At 37.6% G+C, this 14,576-nt stretch overlaps 1 protein-coding gene across 1 annotated transcript in view; it reads left to right on the top strand.

Annotated features, from left to right (window-relative positions):
• The window catches only part of rdh8a (retinol dehydrogenase 8a), a 33,196-nt gene extending 25,861 nt beyond the window's left edge, over positions 1–7,335 (top strand). Inside the window, exons 3-6 of the mRNA XM_057861381.1 lie at positions 916–1,095; positions 1,193–1,286; positions 5,947–6,130; positions 6,209–7,335. Of these exons, the coding sequence (XP_057717364.1) occupies positions 916–1,095; positions 1,193–1,286; positions 5,947–6,130; positions 6,209–6,436 (686 nt within the window). The 3' untranslated portion in view covers positions 6,437–7,335. The remainder of the gene's footprint in view (positions 1–915; positions 1,096–1,192; positions 1,287–5,946; positions 6,131–6,208) is intronic.
• Positions 7,336–14,576: the final 7,241 nt, after the last annotated feature.

Below are 14,576 nucleotides of genomic sequence, written 5' to 3'. Positions count from 1 at the left end.
GAAAACACATTCTCAGGGGGCACGCCTTTATCGGCCGGCGACCATGGTGTGCGACAAGCAGCGTGTCGTCGGCCGTGAGGCCTTCTCGGTGGTTTGTCACTCACAAAATGCAAGCCACCTCCTTATTAAAACGTGTGCCATGATCCTAGTACTTGACAGAATATAAAGCACATAGCTCACTCACTTCCTCGTCGGTCCAATGGTCCCACAGTTGTCGGACTTGTTTTGGCCATTATCCACGGTGAACAGGAACTTTTTGGAACCCAAAAATGCTGACACGCCTCTCCCTGGTGCAGCAACAAAAGCCTGCAGCCCATTGGGCTGGCGTGACGCGAAAAATAAACAAAATGGTCCGCAAAATCGGTTGAATCAGCAATTGTTTTGTAATTGCTGTATACTGAAGATGACTAGCTTGCTGCAGTCACATTCTAATTCTTCGTCAATCCAGGAAGTCACTCATTTTCATGGCGCGGGATTCAAAAAATTGAATGATTATATTGATCGCTTCCACACACATCCAAGCGGTCCATTTCATCCAGGAGCATAAAATACCGCGTAAAATATGAAATAAACATGCTTTTTGCTGTCATAGGCACTTTAAAATTGTTAAAAGTGCTACAGTGACTAATTTGAGCTCAAATCCCATACCAGACCTCAGTGCCTTTGACTGATGGCTAAAAGCTGTGGGTCTGTATGGAACAGTACAGTTACCTCTAGTTGTTCTCTCATTGGTACTGGATCTTAATATTATGAACTACCCCAGAGGCTGTGGCGAAACCACGTACAATCTTACATACAGAGCAAGCAGATTTAAATGTCTTCAAATTTGTAAGAAATTACACTATTACATTTCTTTCCTATCAGGCAGTGAGGATAGGAAGTCCAGTACTTTCATAGCTGTGTACTCTCTAATAGTTAACAATGCAGGCGTGGGTTTGCTGGGCCCCTTGGAGAGCATCAGCATAGATGAGATGAAGCGAGTGTTCGAGACCAACTTCTTTGGCGTCGTGCGCATGATCAAAGAAGTTATGCCGGACATGAAGAAGAGGAGGTCCGGACACATTGTAGTCATGAGCAGTGTTATGGGTCTTCAAGGTAGACATCCGATGCAGTTTTCAGCATTTTCAGCATTTTCATCATATTTGAGTATCCACTGATTGATTTGATGTTGTTGTTGTTGGTCATGCATCAGGAGTTGTTTTCAATGATGTCTACACTGCTTCCAAGTTTGCCATGGAGGGCTTTTGCGAGAGCATGGCTGTGCAGCTGTTGAAGTTCAATGTCAGGTAATATTTTTTGTTTTGTTTTGTTTGTTTTTTATGAACACAATGTATGTTTTTTATGAATGTTTTTTTATGTTTGTTTTTTATGGTTCATATGCTTGGATGCTTAATATCCTTGAGAGTGATAGACGTCCAATCGTTCCCGGTCTAAATGGACTGGACGTCTAACATTGTCAATGCGTGTTCTTTTGAAATATATGCTTTTTTACTGACTACAATAGACTACAGGTTTCAAACTTGTGTCCCCAGGGGGTGTATCAGGCCTGCCATGTCATTTTGTGGGGCACATTCACAGCACCATCAACTATAGAAAGAACAAAATATTTAATAGAAATTGAGGGTGTAACGGTACATGTATTTGTATTGAACCGTTTCGGTACGTGGTGCTCGGTTCGGAACGGAGGCGTACCAAACGAGTTTCTGACATAATGTAAAGTGCTGTCAAATTTAGCGCGTTAACGGGCGGTTATTAATTTTTTTTATTTAATCACATTAAAATATTTGACACATTTAACGCAAGCGCAGAATGCCCGCTCATGCACCCCATAATCCCACTGTTACGTCCCACGCACACAAGTTGCTGGTGGACACAAATTTATTCACACAAGTCGAACTCGCAATGAACAAAATATACAAAATGCGGAAGAAGCTGGCTTCAGCGTAAGCCCAGGCCAAAACAACAAACAAAATGAAACTACACTTAAACCCCACCCGCTAAGTAAACCCTGATCATAAAAATGAAATAACAAGACAGCCACTACCCTGGCTTCTACACTAAACAAAAGGGGTAGAACGAAAATGGCAGTTTACCTCTACTGCTGCGGTGCTCTTATTTACAGTGGTGAACAAAAATGATCCAATAACGAATGAACACAAAATACCTCAGCGAAAAAGCGGGAGTGTAACAAAATAGCGATCAAATGTACATTTGAATGAATGGCGAGCAAACAGCTGGCGAGGAGGTGCATGGCACGTATGCTGTCAAATGCGAAGTTGCGAACTCTCAGAGTGTTTACTGTAAAATGACGAGCGGTCAGATGACTTTTGTTAACGCTGCCTTTATTTGGTTAACAAGACTCGGGCACAATACAACACACGCGCGGGGATGCGAGCTCAAACTACCATGTATCGGCTTAGCTGCCGTAAAGCAAGTGTCATTATTGCCGCAAATGTAAACAAAGCGCTGCACAATGGATACATGACAGACAGCGGCTAGTTTTTGAAGTTGGCACCCTTCCTCGGGTGGCCCATCAGCGGCGGCGACATCATCTGCCCGTCCGGCGTCAATCAGAGTAAGTCACGTTGGGAGGGGAGGCAGCCAGCTGGCGGACGCGACGATCAGCTGACTGACGGCCAGGGCCGTCGCACCACTCAGAAGTGCAGTGAGCAGTGTGGGTAACGGTTAAATGTAAACATGGAAGAAAATCAGGTTGGCCCTCTGGGGAATTCAAATTAAAAAAGAATATAGATGGAACAACTCTCAGAAAATGTAAAAAAGTTGGTTTGCAACTGTCTAGAGGATGAGTAGGGAAGAGGGCCACACTTATGTGTACACTACACACACTTTGCACACATTATAAATAATACTGTTTTTGTTACTGTTCTAAGGCTCTGTTGTGTGTTTGTTTTTGCAGAGAAAAAGAAAATGTCTTCAACAAAAAAAATGTTAATGTTAATGCCACCTTGTGGATTTATTGTTATAATCAACAAATACAGTACTTATGTACAATATGTTGAATGTATATATCCGTCTTGTGTCTTATCTTTCCATTCCAAAAATAATTTACACAAAAATATGGCATATTTTAGAGATGGTTTGAAATGTGATTAATTACGATTAATTAATTTTTAAGCTGTGATTAACTCAATTAAAAATTGTAATCGTTTGACAGCCCTAACCCTTACTTTTCTAGGCTGTGGTCATAAAGTTAATATGAGAAACTTGAAACTGTTCAGTGTTGCTACTGTTCAATTTTGCACATCAGATATTTTTTTAAAGAAAAAGTCTCAGCCAACGTTATTTATTTTTATTTTATTTTGTTTTTCAAAATATCTACATTTCAGAATATTGTATTTTCTATTTTTGAGCAGAATTTTAGCTTTGTATAGGCTAATGTTCCTATTGTTGAAAGCACAAAAGTGTGTCATAAACAACTAGCACATTTATATTTTGCATTGTTTTCTTACTGTACCGAAAATGTACCAAACCGTGACCTCAAAACCGAGGTACGTACCGAACCGAGATTTTTGTGTACCCTTACACCCCTAATAGAAATATTCATTTAGATTTACAACATGTCACGTTGGTGTTCCCTTTATTTTTTTGTGTATGCATACATATAGATATACCGTATATGAGTGTAACGTGACTGTATGAGTACTCCAGGGGGCAGTAGAGGTTATGCGTCTAAACTAACAACCGACATTACAGTAAAAATAAGACAAACTCACAACTTGGAAAGTTATGGCGAATGTACAGCATGAAAACTATCTGATGCAGTATTACTAACACTTTATGAAGTGTGTTTATTTTATATTTTCAAATCCGAAAATATTTATTTTGCTCTAGTCTTAGGCTGAAGTCATTGAAACACTGAGTATTTATTTTTTGCATTATTTCAAGAGATGCTTTTTCAATTTTCATTTTTTTTAAAGCTACCAAGTGCTACTAGTTTTTCAATTGTTATTTCAGTCGATCCCAACAAAAAAGGGTGTGTTGTCAATTTTGCACTTAAACTGTGAATTGACAAATGTTAGAACATTAAAAACACAATTGAAAAGTTTGATGTTTTCCTCTATTTATTTTTTCACATTAATAACAGCTTCTTTTTAGTTTTAGCCAATAAAACAATCTTTAACTGTTAAAATGATGTGATAAAAAACTGAATTGTGTGCACGTTACACTCCTATACATATATATTCAGTGGTATGAAAAGGTATTTGAACCTTTTGGAATTTCTCACATTTCTGCATAAAATCACAATCAAATGTGATCTGATCTTTGTCAAAATCACACTGGTGAAAAACAGTGTCTGCTTTAAGTAAAACCACCCAAACATTTATAGGTTTTCATATTTTAATGAGGATAGTATGCAAACAATTACAGAAGGGGGGAAATTAATATTTTGTTCCCCCTCCCAAGGCAGCAATAACTTCAACCAAACGCTTCCTGTGACTGCAGATCAGTCTGGCACATCGATCTGGACTAATCTTGGCCCATTCTTCTCGACAAAACTGCTGTAGTTCAGTCAGATTCCTGGGATGTCTGGTATGAATCGCTGTATTTCGGTCATGCCACAGCATGTCAATGGGGTTCAAGTCTGGACTTTGACTTGGCCACTCCAGAACGTGTATTTTGTTGTTTTGAAACCATTCTGTAGTTGATTTACGTCTGTGTTTTGGATCATTGTCTTGTTGCAGCATCCATCCTCTTTTTAACTTCAACTGTCTGACTGACTGCCTCGGGTTTTCCTGCAAAACATCCTGATAAGCTTTTAAATTCATTCTTCCATTAATGATTGCAAGTTGTCCAGGCCCTGGGATATCAAAACAGCCCCAAATCATGATGCTCTCTCCACCATGCTTTAGGTAGGGATGAGGTGTTGATGTTGGCGAGCTGTTTCATTTTTCCTCCACACATTACGTTGTGTGTTACTCCCAAACAATTCAACTTTGGTTTCATCAGTCCACAACACAATTCAACTTTAGTTTCATCAGTCCACAAAATATTTTGCCAAAACTCCTGTGGAGTGTACAAGTGCCTTTTTGTGAACTTTAAACAGGCAACAATGTTTTTTTTAGACAGCAGTGGCTTCCTCCGTGGAGTTCTCCCATGAACACCATTCTTTGGCATAATTTTATAGATCCATAGGTCATTAATAGGTCCATGCATATTGGACTGTGCCAGTGCTTTCTATAAGTCTTTAGCAGACACGCTACAATTCTTTTTTACCCCTCTGAGTATTCTGCGCTGAACTGTTGGCGTCATCTTTGGTGGACGGCCATTCCTTGGGAGAAAGGCAACAGTGCCAAACTCTCTCCATTTGTAGACATCTTTGAATGTGGATTGATGAACATTTAGAGATGGTTTTGTATCCTTTCCCAGCTTTATACAAATCAACAAGCCTTGATAGTAGGTCTTCAGACAACTCTTTTGACCGAGCTATGATGCACCTCAGACAATGCTTCTCATCAAGACATTTCTTACCAGGTTTGTGTTTTATAGTGGGCATAGCAGTTTTAAACCACTCATCAGTGATTGGGCACACACCTGACGTAAAATGTTTGGTAAAAATTGTTTCAATTGCTCTTTAAGTCTCCTTAGGCAGAGGGTTCACTTACTTATTTTGTTGGTTTTAGTTAAAACAGACACTGTATTTTCATCTGTGTGATTTTGACAAAGATCAGATCACATTTGATGGTGATTTTATGCAGAAATGTGAGAAATTCCAAAAGGTTCAGATACTTGTTCATACCACTGTATATGCTGTATTTATTATGCTGTATTTATGTATACTATATATGTGTGTATATCTACTGTATATACTGTTTATCTTTGGATGTCAACCCTAGTACGAACCCTTTGTGCTATGGCAACTAGCTGATGAACTGAGGTAGCAGCGTCAAAAGCTCATCCCTTCCCATCTTCCCTTTTCTCCTTCAGGTTGTCGATGATCGAGCCCGGCCCGGTGCACACAGAGTTCGAGACGAAGATGATGGAAGATGTGGCCAAGATGGAGTACCCGGGAGTGGACGCTGACACAGTCCGATACTTTAAAGATGTTTACCTGCCATCTTCTATAGATATTTTCGAAGCCATGGGTCAGACGCCGGAGGATATAGCCAAAGTGAGTAACGACGTTGTACTTTTGGGACGGCGGCAGAAAAGCGAGCGAGCCCACATCACTTGTTGTTTCTCCCTACAGTGCACTAAGAAGGTGATCGAGTCAAACAGCCCCCGCTTCAGGAACCTAACCAACAGCTTGTACACGCCCATCGTGGCCTTGAAGTACGCCGACGAGACCGGCGGCCTGTCCGTCAACACCTTCTACAACCTGCTCTTTAATTTGGGACCTCTCATGCACTTCACCATGAGCATCCTCAAGTGCCTGACGTGCAGCTGCCTGCGCAGACGCACAGTTTCACCTAATTGAGGAAGCCCTCCCCTCCCTCACTCTTCTACGGAGGTAAATGTGGTGCAAAAGTAACTTAAACTTGAAACCTACTTGTCATTGCCTGTGGGCCAGATCCGTCCCACCGCATCATTTTGTGTTGCTCGCTTAAGTAAATCACGTACAACGACTTTGTTTCATGCGGTAAAATATGATTTTGGTAAATATTCCAGAGTCCAGAAATCACAGAATGATTTTTATTTTCAACCCTTTGATGCATAAGGGACTGGACCCTAGACTCTTCCATAAGTGGGTCAAAAATGACCCATTTTAGAATCAATGTGTTTTTATGCCATTTCGGTGAAGAATAATCACTGTATCACAGTATTTAGTATTATATCTAGGGCCAACCAAGAAGGATTTCATGTTTGAAATATCTTAATTTTAATTTTGACCCAGAACAACAATAGACTTTATCCACTCTTGTATTATATCATCAGTGATGAAGAGCTCTCATGCATTGGTGAGACAGTAATGCTAAACCATTTTGCCCCCACTGACTTCTGAGGATATTGTGACTCTGTGTTCTGCCGTGGGTGGAACATAACTCGCTCCTGTAAGAGCCCCACCAACCCATTTGGTTGGCCATGATTTGGACATTTTCTTCTTCAGAGGACACATAAGTGGAATCTTATGAGTCAGATTGATCCTGTTCAGTGTGAGTTACAGGTGAACGACTGCCACTGCCACCTGGGCAATAGTCTGGGTCCTCATCATCAGAAATTTTAGACTTGAGTCCAACCCCGTTACTGTCTCTCCATCATCTAGCATCTGTAGGACCATTTCAGCTGTGTATCTTGCAGCCATGACACTAGGCATGTGCCGCAATGAGATTTTGACTGTACGATAAACTCAAGCAAAAATACAGCGGTTTCAAGTTATCACGGTATTGGAATTATTGCAATTATTTTGAGATGTTTGGGTTAAAAAAAATTCCATTGAACAGGATTTTTTTTTTTCATTTTTCACAACATATTTGCAAATTGGAACGTCAACATGAATATAATGTTAAAACGAAAAAATAACAAAAAATAAATAACATATTTTAAATAAAATTTAAATAAATTGAACATATAGACTAAACCAGCATCCACAGGTCAAGTTGCTCAACAGTGGAAAAAGAACCTTTGTAATATACAACTGGACTTAAACAATATATGATTATATTGATTTCATGTAAAACACATACCACTACTACGATTAATATTAATTAATTGAATATTAATAGAGAGCGAGAGCAACAGAAACAGCACGTGTGTATGACTCGTATCATTATTTACACATGATACACACACACACCCTCTCTCAACACAGAAAGTCGCTAGAGAGAAAAAAAAAAAACAGGCCGTATATGAAAAAGTTATTTTGAATAGATGTTTACAATGGCGTAAAACTTCACCAGAGTAGGATAATGATAGACAGGAAACTAGTTAGCCGTCTTGGCACGCTAACTAGCCACTTTATCTGCCTCGTTAACAAGCTTACGTTATAGACAAGTTTCCATCTTGGAAAATGTCTGCTCCGAACTACCGGTTTCGAAAAAACACCGTTAGTTGCGGTTGGAGTAAGCAGTGTGTTGACAAAGTAAAAACTGTTAACTCAAGCCAGAGGAACCCACGGAATCTCCAAAAATTGATTCAGCACGACGTAGATGAGACGTAGATGAGATTGTATGATTGTTCCTATCACTTCGTTGATCATTGGTGGACAAAATTTTAACAACCTGTCAGCCTGTGTTGACGTGAGGTATAGATTGATACCCAGGCCACTTGAGTGACCAAAATGAGGTGAACTTACAAATTATATTACGTTTGCCTGTAGTTCCAAATTGTGTTTTTTAAGGGATTTTGATGAGTAGTGTTACTCCAGCTCCACTGTTTTTTGAATGGAAAAATTCTAAAACGGAAGTTGCAAGCATATACTGTACATAAGAAAGAAAAGCAGAAGTACCTCTGAAACTTATCTATCGTATTTGTTTTACCATCGCTAGACACACTAAACCAGCTGGAGTGAACTCCCGTAGCTGGTGGAAAACATTCGTGACAGCGTTTATTTACCTGAAATTTTGTGTAAAGTGACAGAAGATGGTCACGTAAATGTGAAATCATGTTGGAGGTCCTGATGTCCTTTCATTTCTAAGCCGTGGCCATCCGTTTTCTTTTCGGTAGCCGAAGTACTCCCATACTAGCAAATTTTTTGAGGGAGGAAAAAGCTCAGGTGTAGTTTCAACACCTTCAGCCATTGTGTCTATTCTACAGCGATGCCACAAACACAGGACAGAGCAACAACTGGAGGGCTGGGGGGGGGGGGGGGGGGGGGGGCAGTTGAGCTGTGCCGCTCCAAGCAACGGATTTTTCGCTGCATTTTTGGGACATAAAAAATACCGTACAACGGTACGATTGGAACATTCTAATGGTTTTGAAACCGTGATGTTTTCATACCGCAGCAAACCTTGAAACCGGTAACCAGCACATGCCTACATGAAACCTCGGATAAGGAAACATAAGAGTGACGTTTTCAATCGTCAATATGTAGCTATATAAATAAATACACACACACATTGCATATACAGTAATATTGGCTAACATAGCTAGCTAGTTATGAAATAGGCTAATTTGTTGATAAATTATAGTAACAACCGAAAGTGAAAGACACACACACAAAATACTATATGAAAATAATACTTACATTACTCGTATTAGCTCCTGGTGTATAAAATAATCTTCCTGTGGGGTGACACTTCTTACATACCTAGTCTGTGTGGTCCACAGTTAATTTATTCCTGACATTCAAAGTTGATAAGAATCAAAGGTTCCCATTGGTTCCATAGAAAATGCATGTGGATCAGTTTTTTTTTTTTTTTTTTAATTACAGTTTCTTTAAATGTGTAAAAAGGTTGTTTAAAAAAATTGAATGGCATTGTATTAAAAACATGTTTTTGAGGAATACTTGGAATATGAATTGGAAAAAAATTTTCATTCCGAAGATATTTCAAGAAAACAACCTCACCAGGTCAAGATTGACCCACTTATGCATCTAAGGGTTGATGACATTTTAATAATTACAAATGAAGAGAATGTTTACTGTTTTTCTTTTTTTTTTCTTAAATTAAATCCAAAACTGAAAAGAATATTTGTTTGTTTGTTTGTTTGTTTTATTTTGTGTGTAAAAATTGCAAATAAAATTAAATATTTATCTTAAAAAAACAAACATTTTAAAATATAAAGAATAGAATAATTACAGTGTATCACTTTAAAAAATGAAAATGAAAAAAAAACTGGATAACTGTACTGACTGTCAAAGTACAAAGATGACAATTCATTTGCTAATCGATTAGTCAATTATTCTTGGCAGCCCTAGTTTACTTGCGGTGCTAGACATCCAATCCATTTTGGATGGGCCGGGTCAAAATGGACTTGACGTCTAGCGCTGTCAATGGAAGCCGAACGATTTAATTATTTATATTAGTCAGCCAAAATAATTGCCAAATATGAGTTTAACACCCCAATTGTAGAGGTTGGTTGCCATTGACAATGATAGACTTTTGTCCATTTGAACTGAGAGGGGGCTCTCAATTGACATGGATTGGACGTTTACTAGTTAAAGATTTATTTCAATTCACAGCAGAAGGAAGATTGGACATCTATCATCTTCAATGGCACTGAAAGAGTTCATTTGGCGCAAAAGTAACTTGTAATTGGGAAAAAAGTACATTTTTTACTTCCAGCAACAGCAATTTGTAGTTGTAAAAAATGGGTAGTTAAAGGAAAAATAATTTGTACTTGTAACTTAAATATAACTGGTCCTCATGGAAATTTGCAATAGAAGTACCAAGTTATATTTTCTACAAGTACAAGTTACAAATTATACAAAAAAGAGTTATTTTTGCTTCAACTGCACATTTTTTGTGAAGATCTACTTGTTTTTTACAACTTGTGTCAACTTACTTTTGCACCAGATTTACCTCTGCAGTGTTTTGCAGCAGTTCTTTATTTCTACTAGTTACTTTTACACCAAATTTATTTTCTGTCTTTACGAAAAAAGAAGGCACTTTGATCCGACAGTGTACAAGTACACGAATATATTTGTTGAAACTGTGGGATGAATTCAGGCTCCGCACAAAGACCCCGGACACTGAACAAAGAACAACGATTAACTCAGAAGCACACAGAAGCAAAGTAATATTATTGTTATTTTTAAATCCTACCATGCTTGAATTTATATTTAACAGATACTGTAATATTCGCATTATAAGGCGCACCTGACTATAAGCCGCCACCCACCAAATTTGGAACGAAAATGGCATTTTTTTTCATTGATAAACCACACTGGATTATAAGCCGCGGCTGTCCTCACTGTATTATGGGATAGTTAGACCAAAATATATAAACCAGCAACAGGTTATTTGACAGTGGGATCAAACGACTGTCATAAGAACAAATGAACCACCATGCTTCAAGAAGCTTCATTTGGTCATCACTGCTCCCTTGGGATAGACAGTCAACCTCTGCTGCCACCTACTGTCAACACTGTTGTTGTCCAACATGCCTCCTAGCATTCATTGTAGCGCTACAGATGTAAATAACAATCAAAATTCATGTTCTGTGCTAATTATTTCTTCAGTTACTGTTCCAGTTGTTTAATTAATTGCTAGTTATGGTATTTGGTAACACTTATTTGACAGTGGAGCCATAAGATTTTCATATTTATGACATGACACTGTCATGAGCATTTATGAATGTTTATAACAGATGTCATTTAGTGTTAGCCGGCATATTATCTCACTTTTGAATGGATTTAAAAGATCCTAGCTGGACATAAATGGAGTTAGTGACATATTTTTCCGGATGGCACTTAATGACATAAGCATTCAGTAATACCCATAATAGTGTCATGTCATAATTATGACGGTCTTATGACAGTCTTATGACACGGCTGTCAAATAAAGCATTACTTATCAACCCAGATAAATCAATAAATAAGCCGCACCGGTCTATAAGCCGAAGGATTCAAAATGAAGGAAAAAAGTAGTGGCTTATAGTCCGAAAATGACGGTATACAGTCATAGAAATGTTCATGAAATACATGTATACATCATACATAAGTACATGAAAATTATAATAATTAAAAAACAAAGTACAAAACTGGAAAATACTATTTAAAAAATGGATAATCCTGATGTGTTTGTGTTTTTTTGTGTTAATTTATTTAAAGAAAAAAACAGGAAATAATTTTGTGGGAAGATATAGTATAAAAAATAATAAATTTAATAATAATAATAAAAATAACAATTCCTCCTTTATTATTTTCCAATTTATTTGGTCTGGGAGGGCTGACAGCAATCGCACGCTTGCTAACTATCACTACCAATCGTCACCGCCATTAATGGTAGCCAATTAGTCAAATAGTTTTTGGTATTTCCTTTTTTATTTATTTTTTCATTTTTTAGCAGTATTTTCCAATATAATTTGTTGTAGTTAGTATTTTTATGTACTTCTATCTTCATCTAATGCTATATTCATATTTGTTAAACGTAAATTCAGGCACCAAAGGGATAATGACATCACGTGCAACCTTAAATGCCACTGCTGATGAATCATGATGCTTTTAAAGATTTCCTTTGGATGGATCACATTTCCTTTAATTTTCTTCGTGATTTTGTTTTAATAAACACAGATCTGATTTACCTTTAACAAGCAGCGTATGAGCTCCAAAGTTGTTTGTGTTTTGTCCACGTGACACTGTAAAACAAGTGTGAGGCTCATCTTTGAGCGATAGATGGCAGTATTTCACAGCCTTTTCCCTTCAAGTAGCATCGGTAAGTTGACGGATTCAAATGAATCCTTGAATTTGAAGCAGTTTGTCTCATGATAATATTCTTCGACTTCCAGCCCTTCCGGATACTTGAGGACATGTTAGAAGGAATAAATAATAACATTAGGGGTCAAAATAATACAATTAAAATGTCAAATAGTAGTTAATTCATGTATGAAGTAAACTTTTAGAGCAAGTGGCTATATAAAATTGCCCCGTACAGCCCCACCGTCCACATATGTGGACATCACTTTTTGGTTCATGTAGGCCACAATATATATTTTAAATTAAAAAAAAAAAAAAAAATACTGACTACTGACTTATTGGCTGCCATTCACGACATTAGATGTCCAAATCATTTTGACTTGTAAGGCTTGCAGTGATCATTGAATTATTGAAAAACAATTAGAAATTTAAAGACAAAAGATTACAAAATAGGAATAATTACTGTTTTTTTTGTTTTGTTTTTGTTTTTCACAACACAGTGGTATGAAAAAGTATCATAGCCTTTTGGAATTTCTCACATTTCGGCAAAATGTGATCTGATCTTTGTCAAAACCACACAGATGAAAAAACAGTGCCTGCTTTAACTAAAACCACCCAAACATTTATATGTTTTCATATTTTAATGAGGATAGTATGCAAACAATGACAAGGGCGGGGAGAGAAAGTGAACCACCACATTTAATATTTTGTGCCCCGCTTTTGCAGCAGTAACTTCAACCAGACGCTTCCTGTAGCTGCAGATCAGTCGGGCATATCGATCAGGACTAAACTTGGCCCATTCTTTTCTACAAAACTGCTGTAGTTCAGTCAGGTTCCTGGAATGTCTTGCATGAATCGCTGTCTTTAGGTTCATGCCACGGCATCTCAATGGGCTTCAAGTCTGGATTTTGACTTAGCCACTCCAGAACGTGTATTTTGTTCTTTTGAAACCATTCTGAAGTTGATTTACTTCTGTGTTTTGGATCATTGTCTTCTTGCAGAATCCATCCTCTTTTAAGCTTCAACTGTCTGACAGACAGCATCAGGTTTTCCTGGAAAACATCCTGATAAACTTTTGAATTCATTCTTCCATTAATGATTGCAAGTTGTCCAGGCCCCGAGGCAGCAAAGCAGCCCCAAATCATGATGCTTCCTTCACCATGCTTCATGGTGGGGATGAGGTGTTGATGATGGTGAACTGTTCTTTTTTCCATTGTGTGTTACTCCCAAACAATTAAACTTTGATTTAATCAGTCCATAAAATATCAGCAGTGGCTTCCTCTGTGAAGTCCCCCCATGAACACTATTCTTGGGCATAGTTTTATAGACCCGTAGGTCATTTATAGGTCCATAGATATTGGACTGTGCAAGTGATTTCTGTAAGTCTTTAGCAGACACTCTAGAATTCTTTTTTTACTTCTCTGAGTATTCTGCGCTGAACTCTTGGCGTCATCTTTGGTGGACAGCCACTCCTTGGGAGAGAACCAACAGTGCCAAACTCTCTCCATTTGTAGAAAACTTCTCTGACTGTCGATTGATAAACATCAAGACCTTTAGTGATGGTTTTGTATCCTTTCCCAGCTTTATACAAATCAACTTTGATCATCTTTGATCGCAGGTCTTCAGACAGCTCCTTTGACCGAGCCATGATGCACATCAGACAATGCTTCTCATCAAGACATTTCTTACCAGGTGTGTGTTTAATAGTGAGTAGGACAGCTTTAAACCGCTCATCAGTGATTGGGCACACACCTGACTTAAAATGTTCGGTAAAAATTGGTTTCAATTGCTCTTTAAGTCTCCTTAGGCAGAGGGTTCACTTACCTATTTTTCCTCCATTTGTCTTTGTTTGCATGCTATCCTCATTAAAATATGAAAACCCATAAATATTTGGGTGGTTTAAGTTAAAGCAGACACTGTATTTTCATCTGTGTGATTTTGACAAAGATCAGATCACATTTGATGGTGATTTTATACAGCAATTCCAAAAGGTTCAGATACTTTTTCATACCACTTTTTATACAAAGTCCATTTGAAATTTGATAATATATTTTAATATACAATACAATTAATAGACAATATTTACTGTTTTTATTTTTTTCAAAAATGAAAAATTAATGATTTGCAAATTTAAAAAATAAACAAATACGCACAAGTATTTACTGCTTCAATTTTTCAAAATTAAAAACAAACTAGTACAACAAGTCCGAAAAAGCCAGTTTTTTTAAATTTATTTTTTTGTGATAAATAATACACATTTTAAAAAATAACAAAATAAATGCATTTGACGATACTATTTATTAAATTGCCTATAAATGGTTGA

The sequence above is a fragment of the Corythoichthys intestinalis genome, chromosome 16 (genome assembly GCF_030265065.1).
Source record: "Corythoichthys intestinalis isolate RoL2023-P3 chromosome 16, ASM3026506v1, whole genome shotgun sequence".
Lineage (NCBI taxonomy): Eukaryota > Metazoa > Chordata > Actinopteri > Syngnathiformes > Syngnathidae > Corythoichthys > Corythoichthys intestinalis.
Note: the sequence above shows the minus strand (reverse complement) of the source record. Positions and strands in the feature narration are given on the sequence as shown.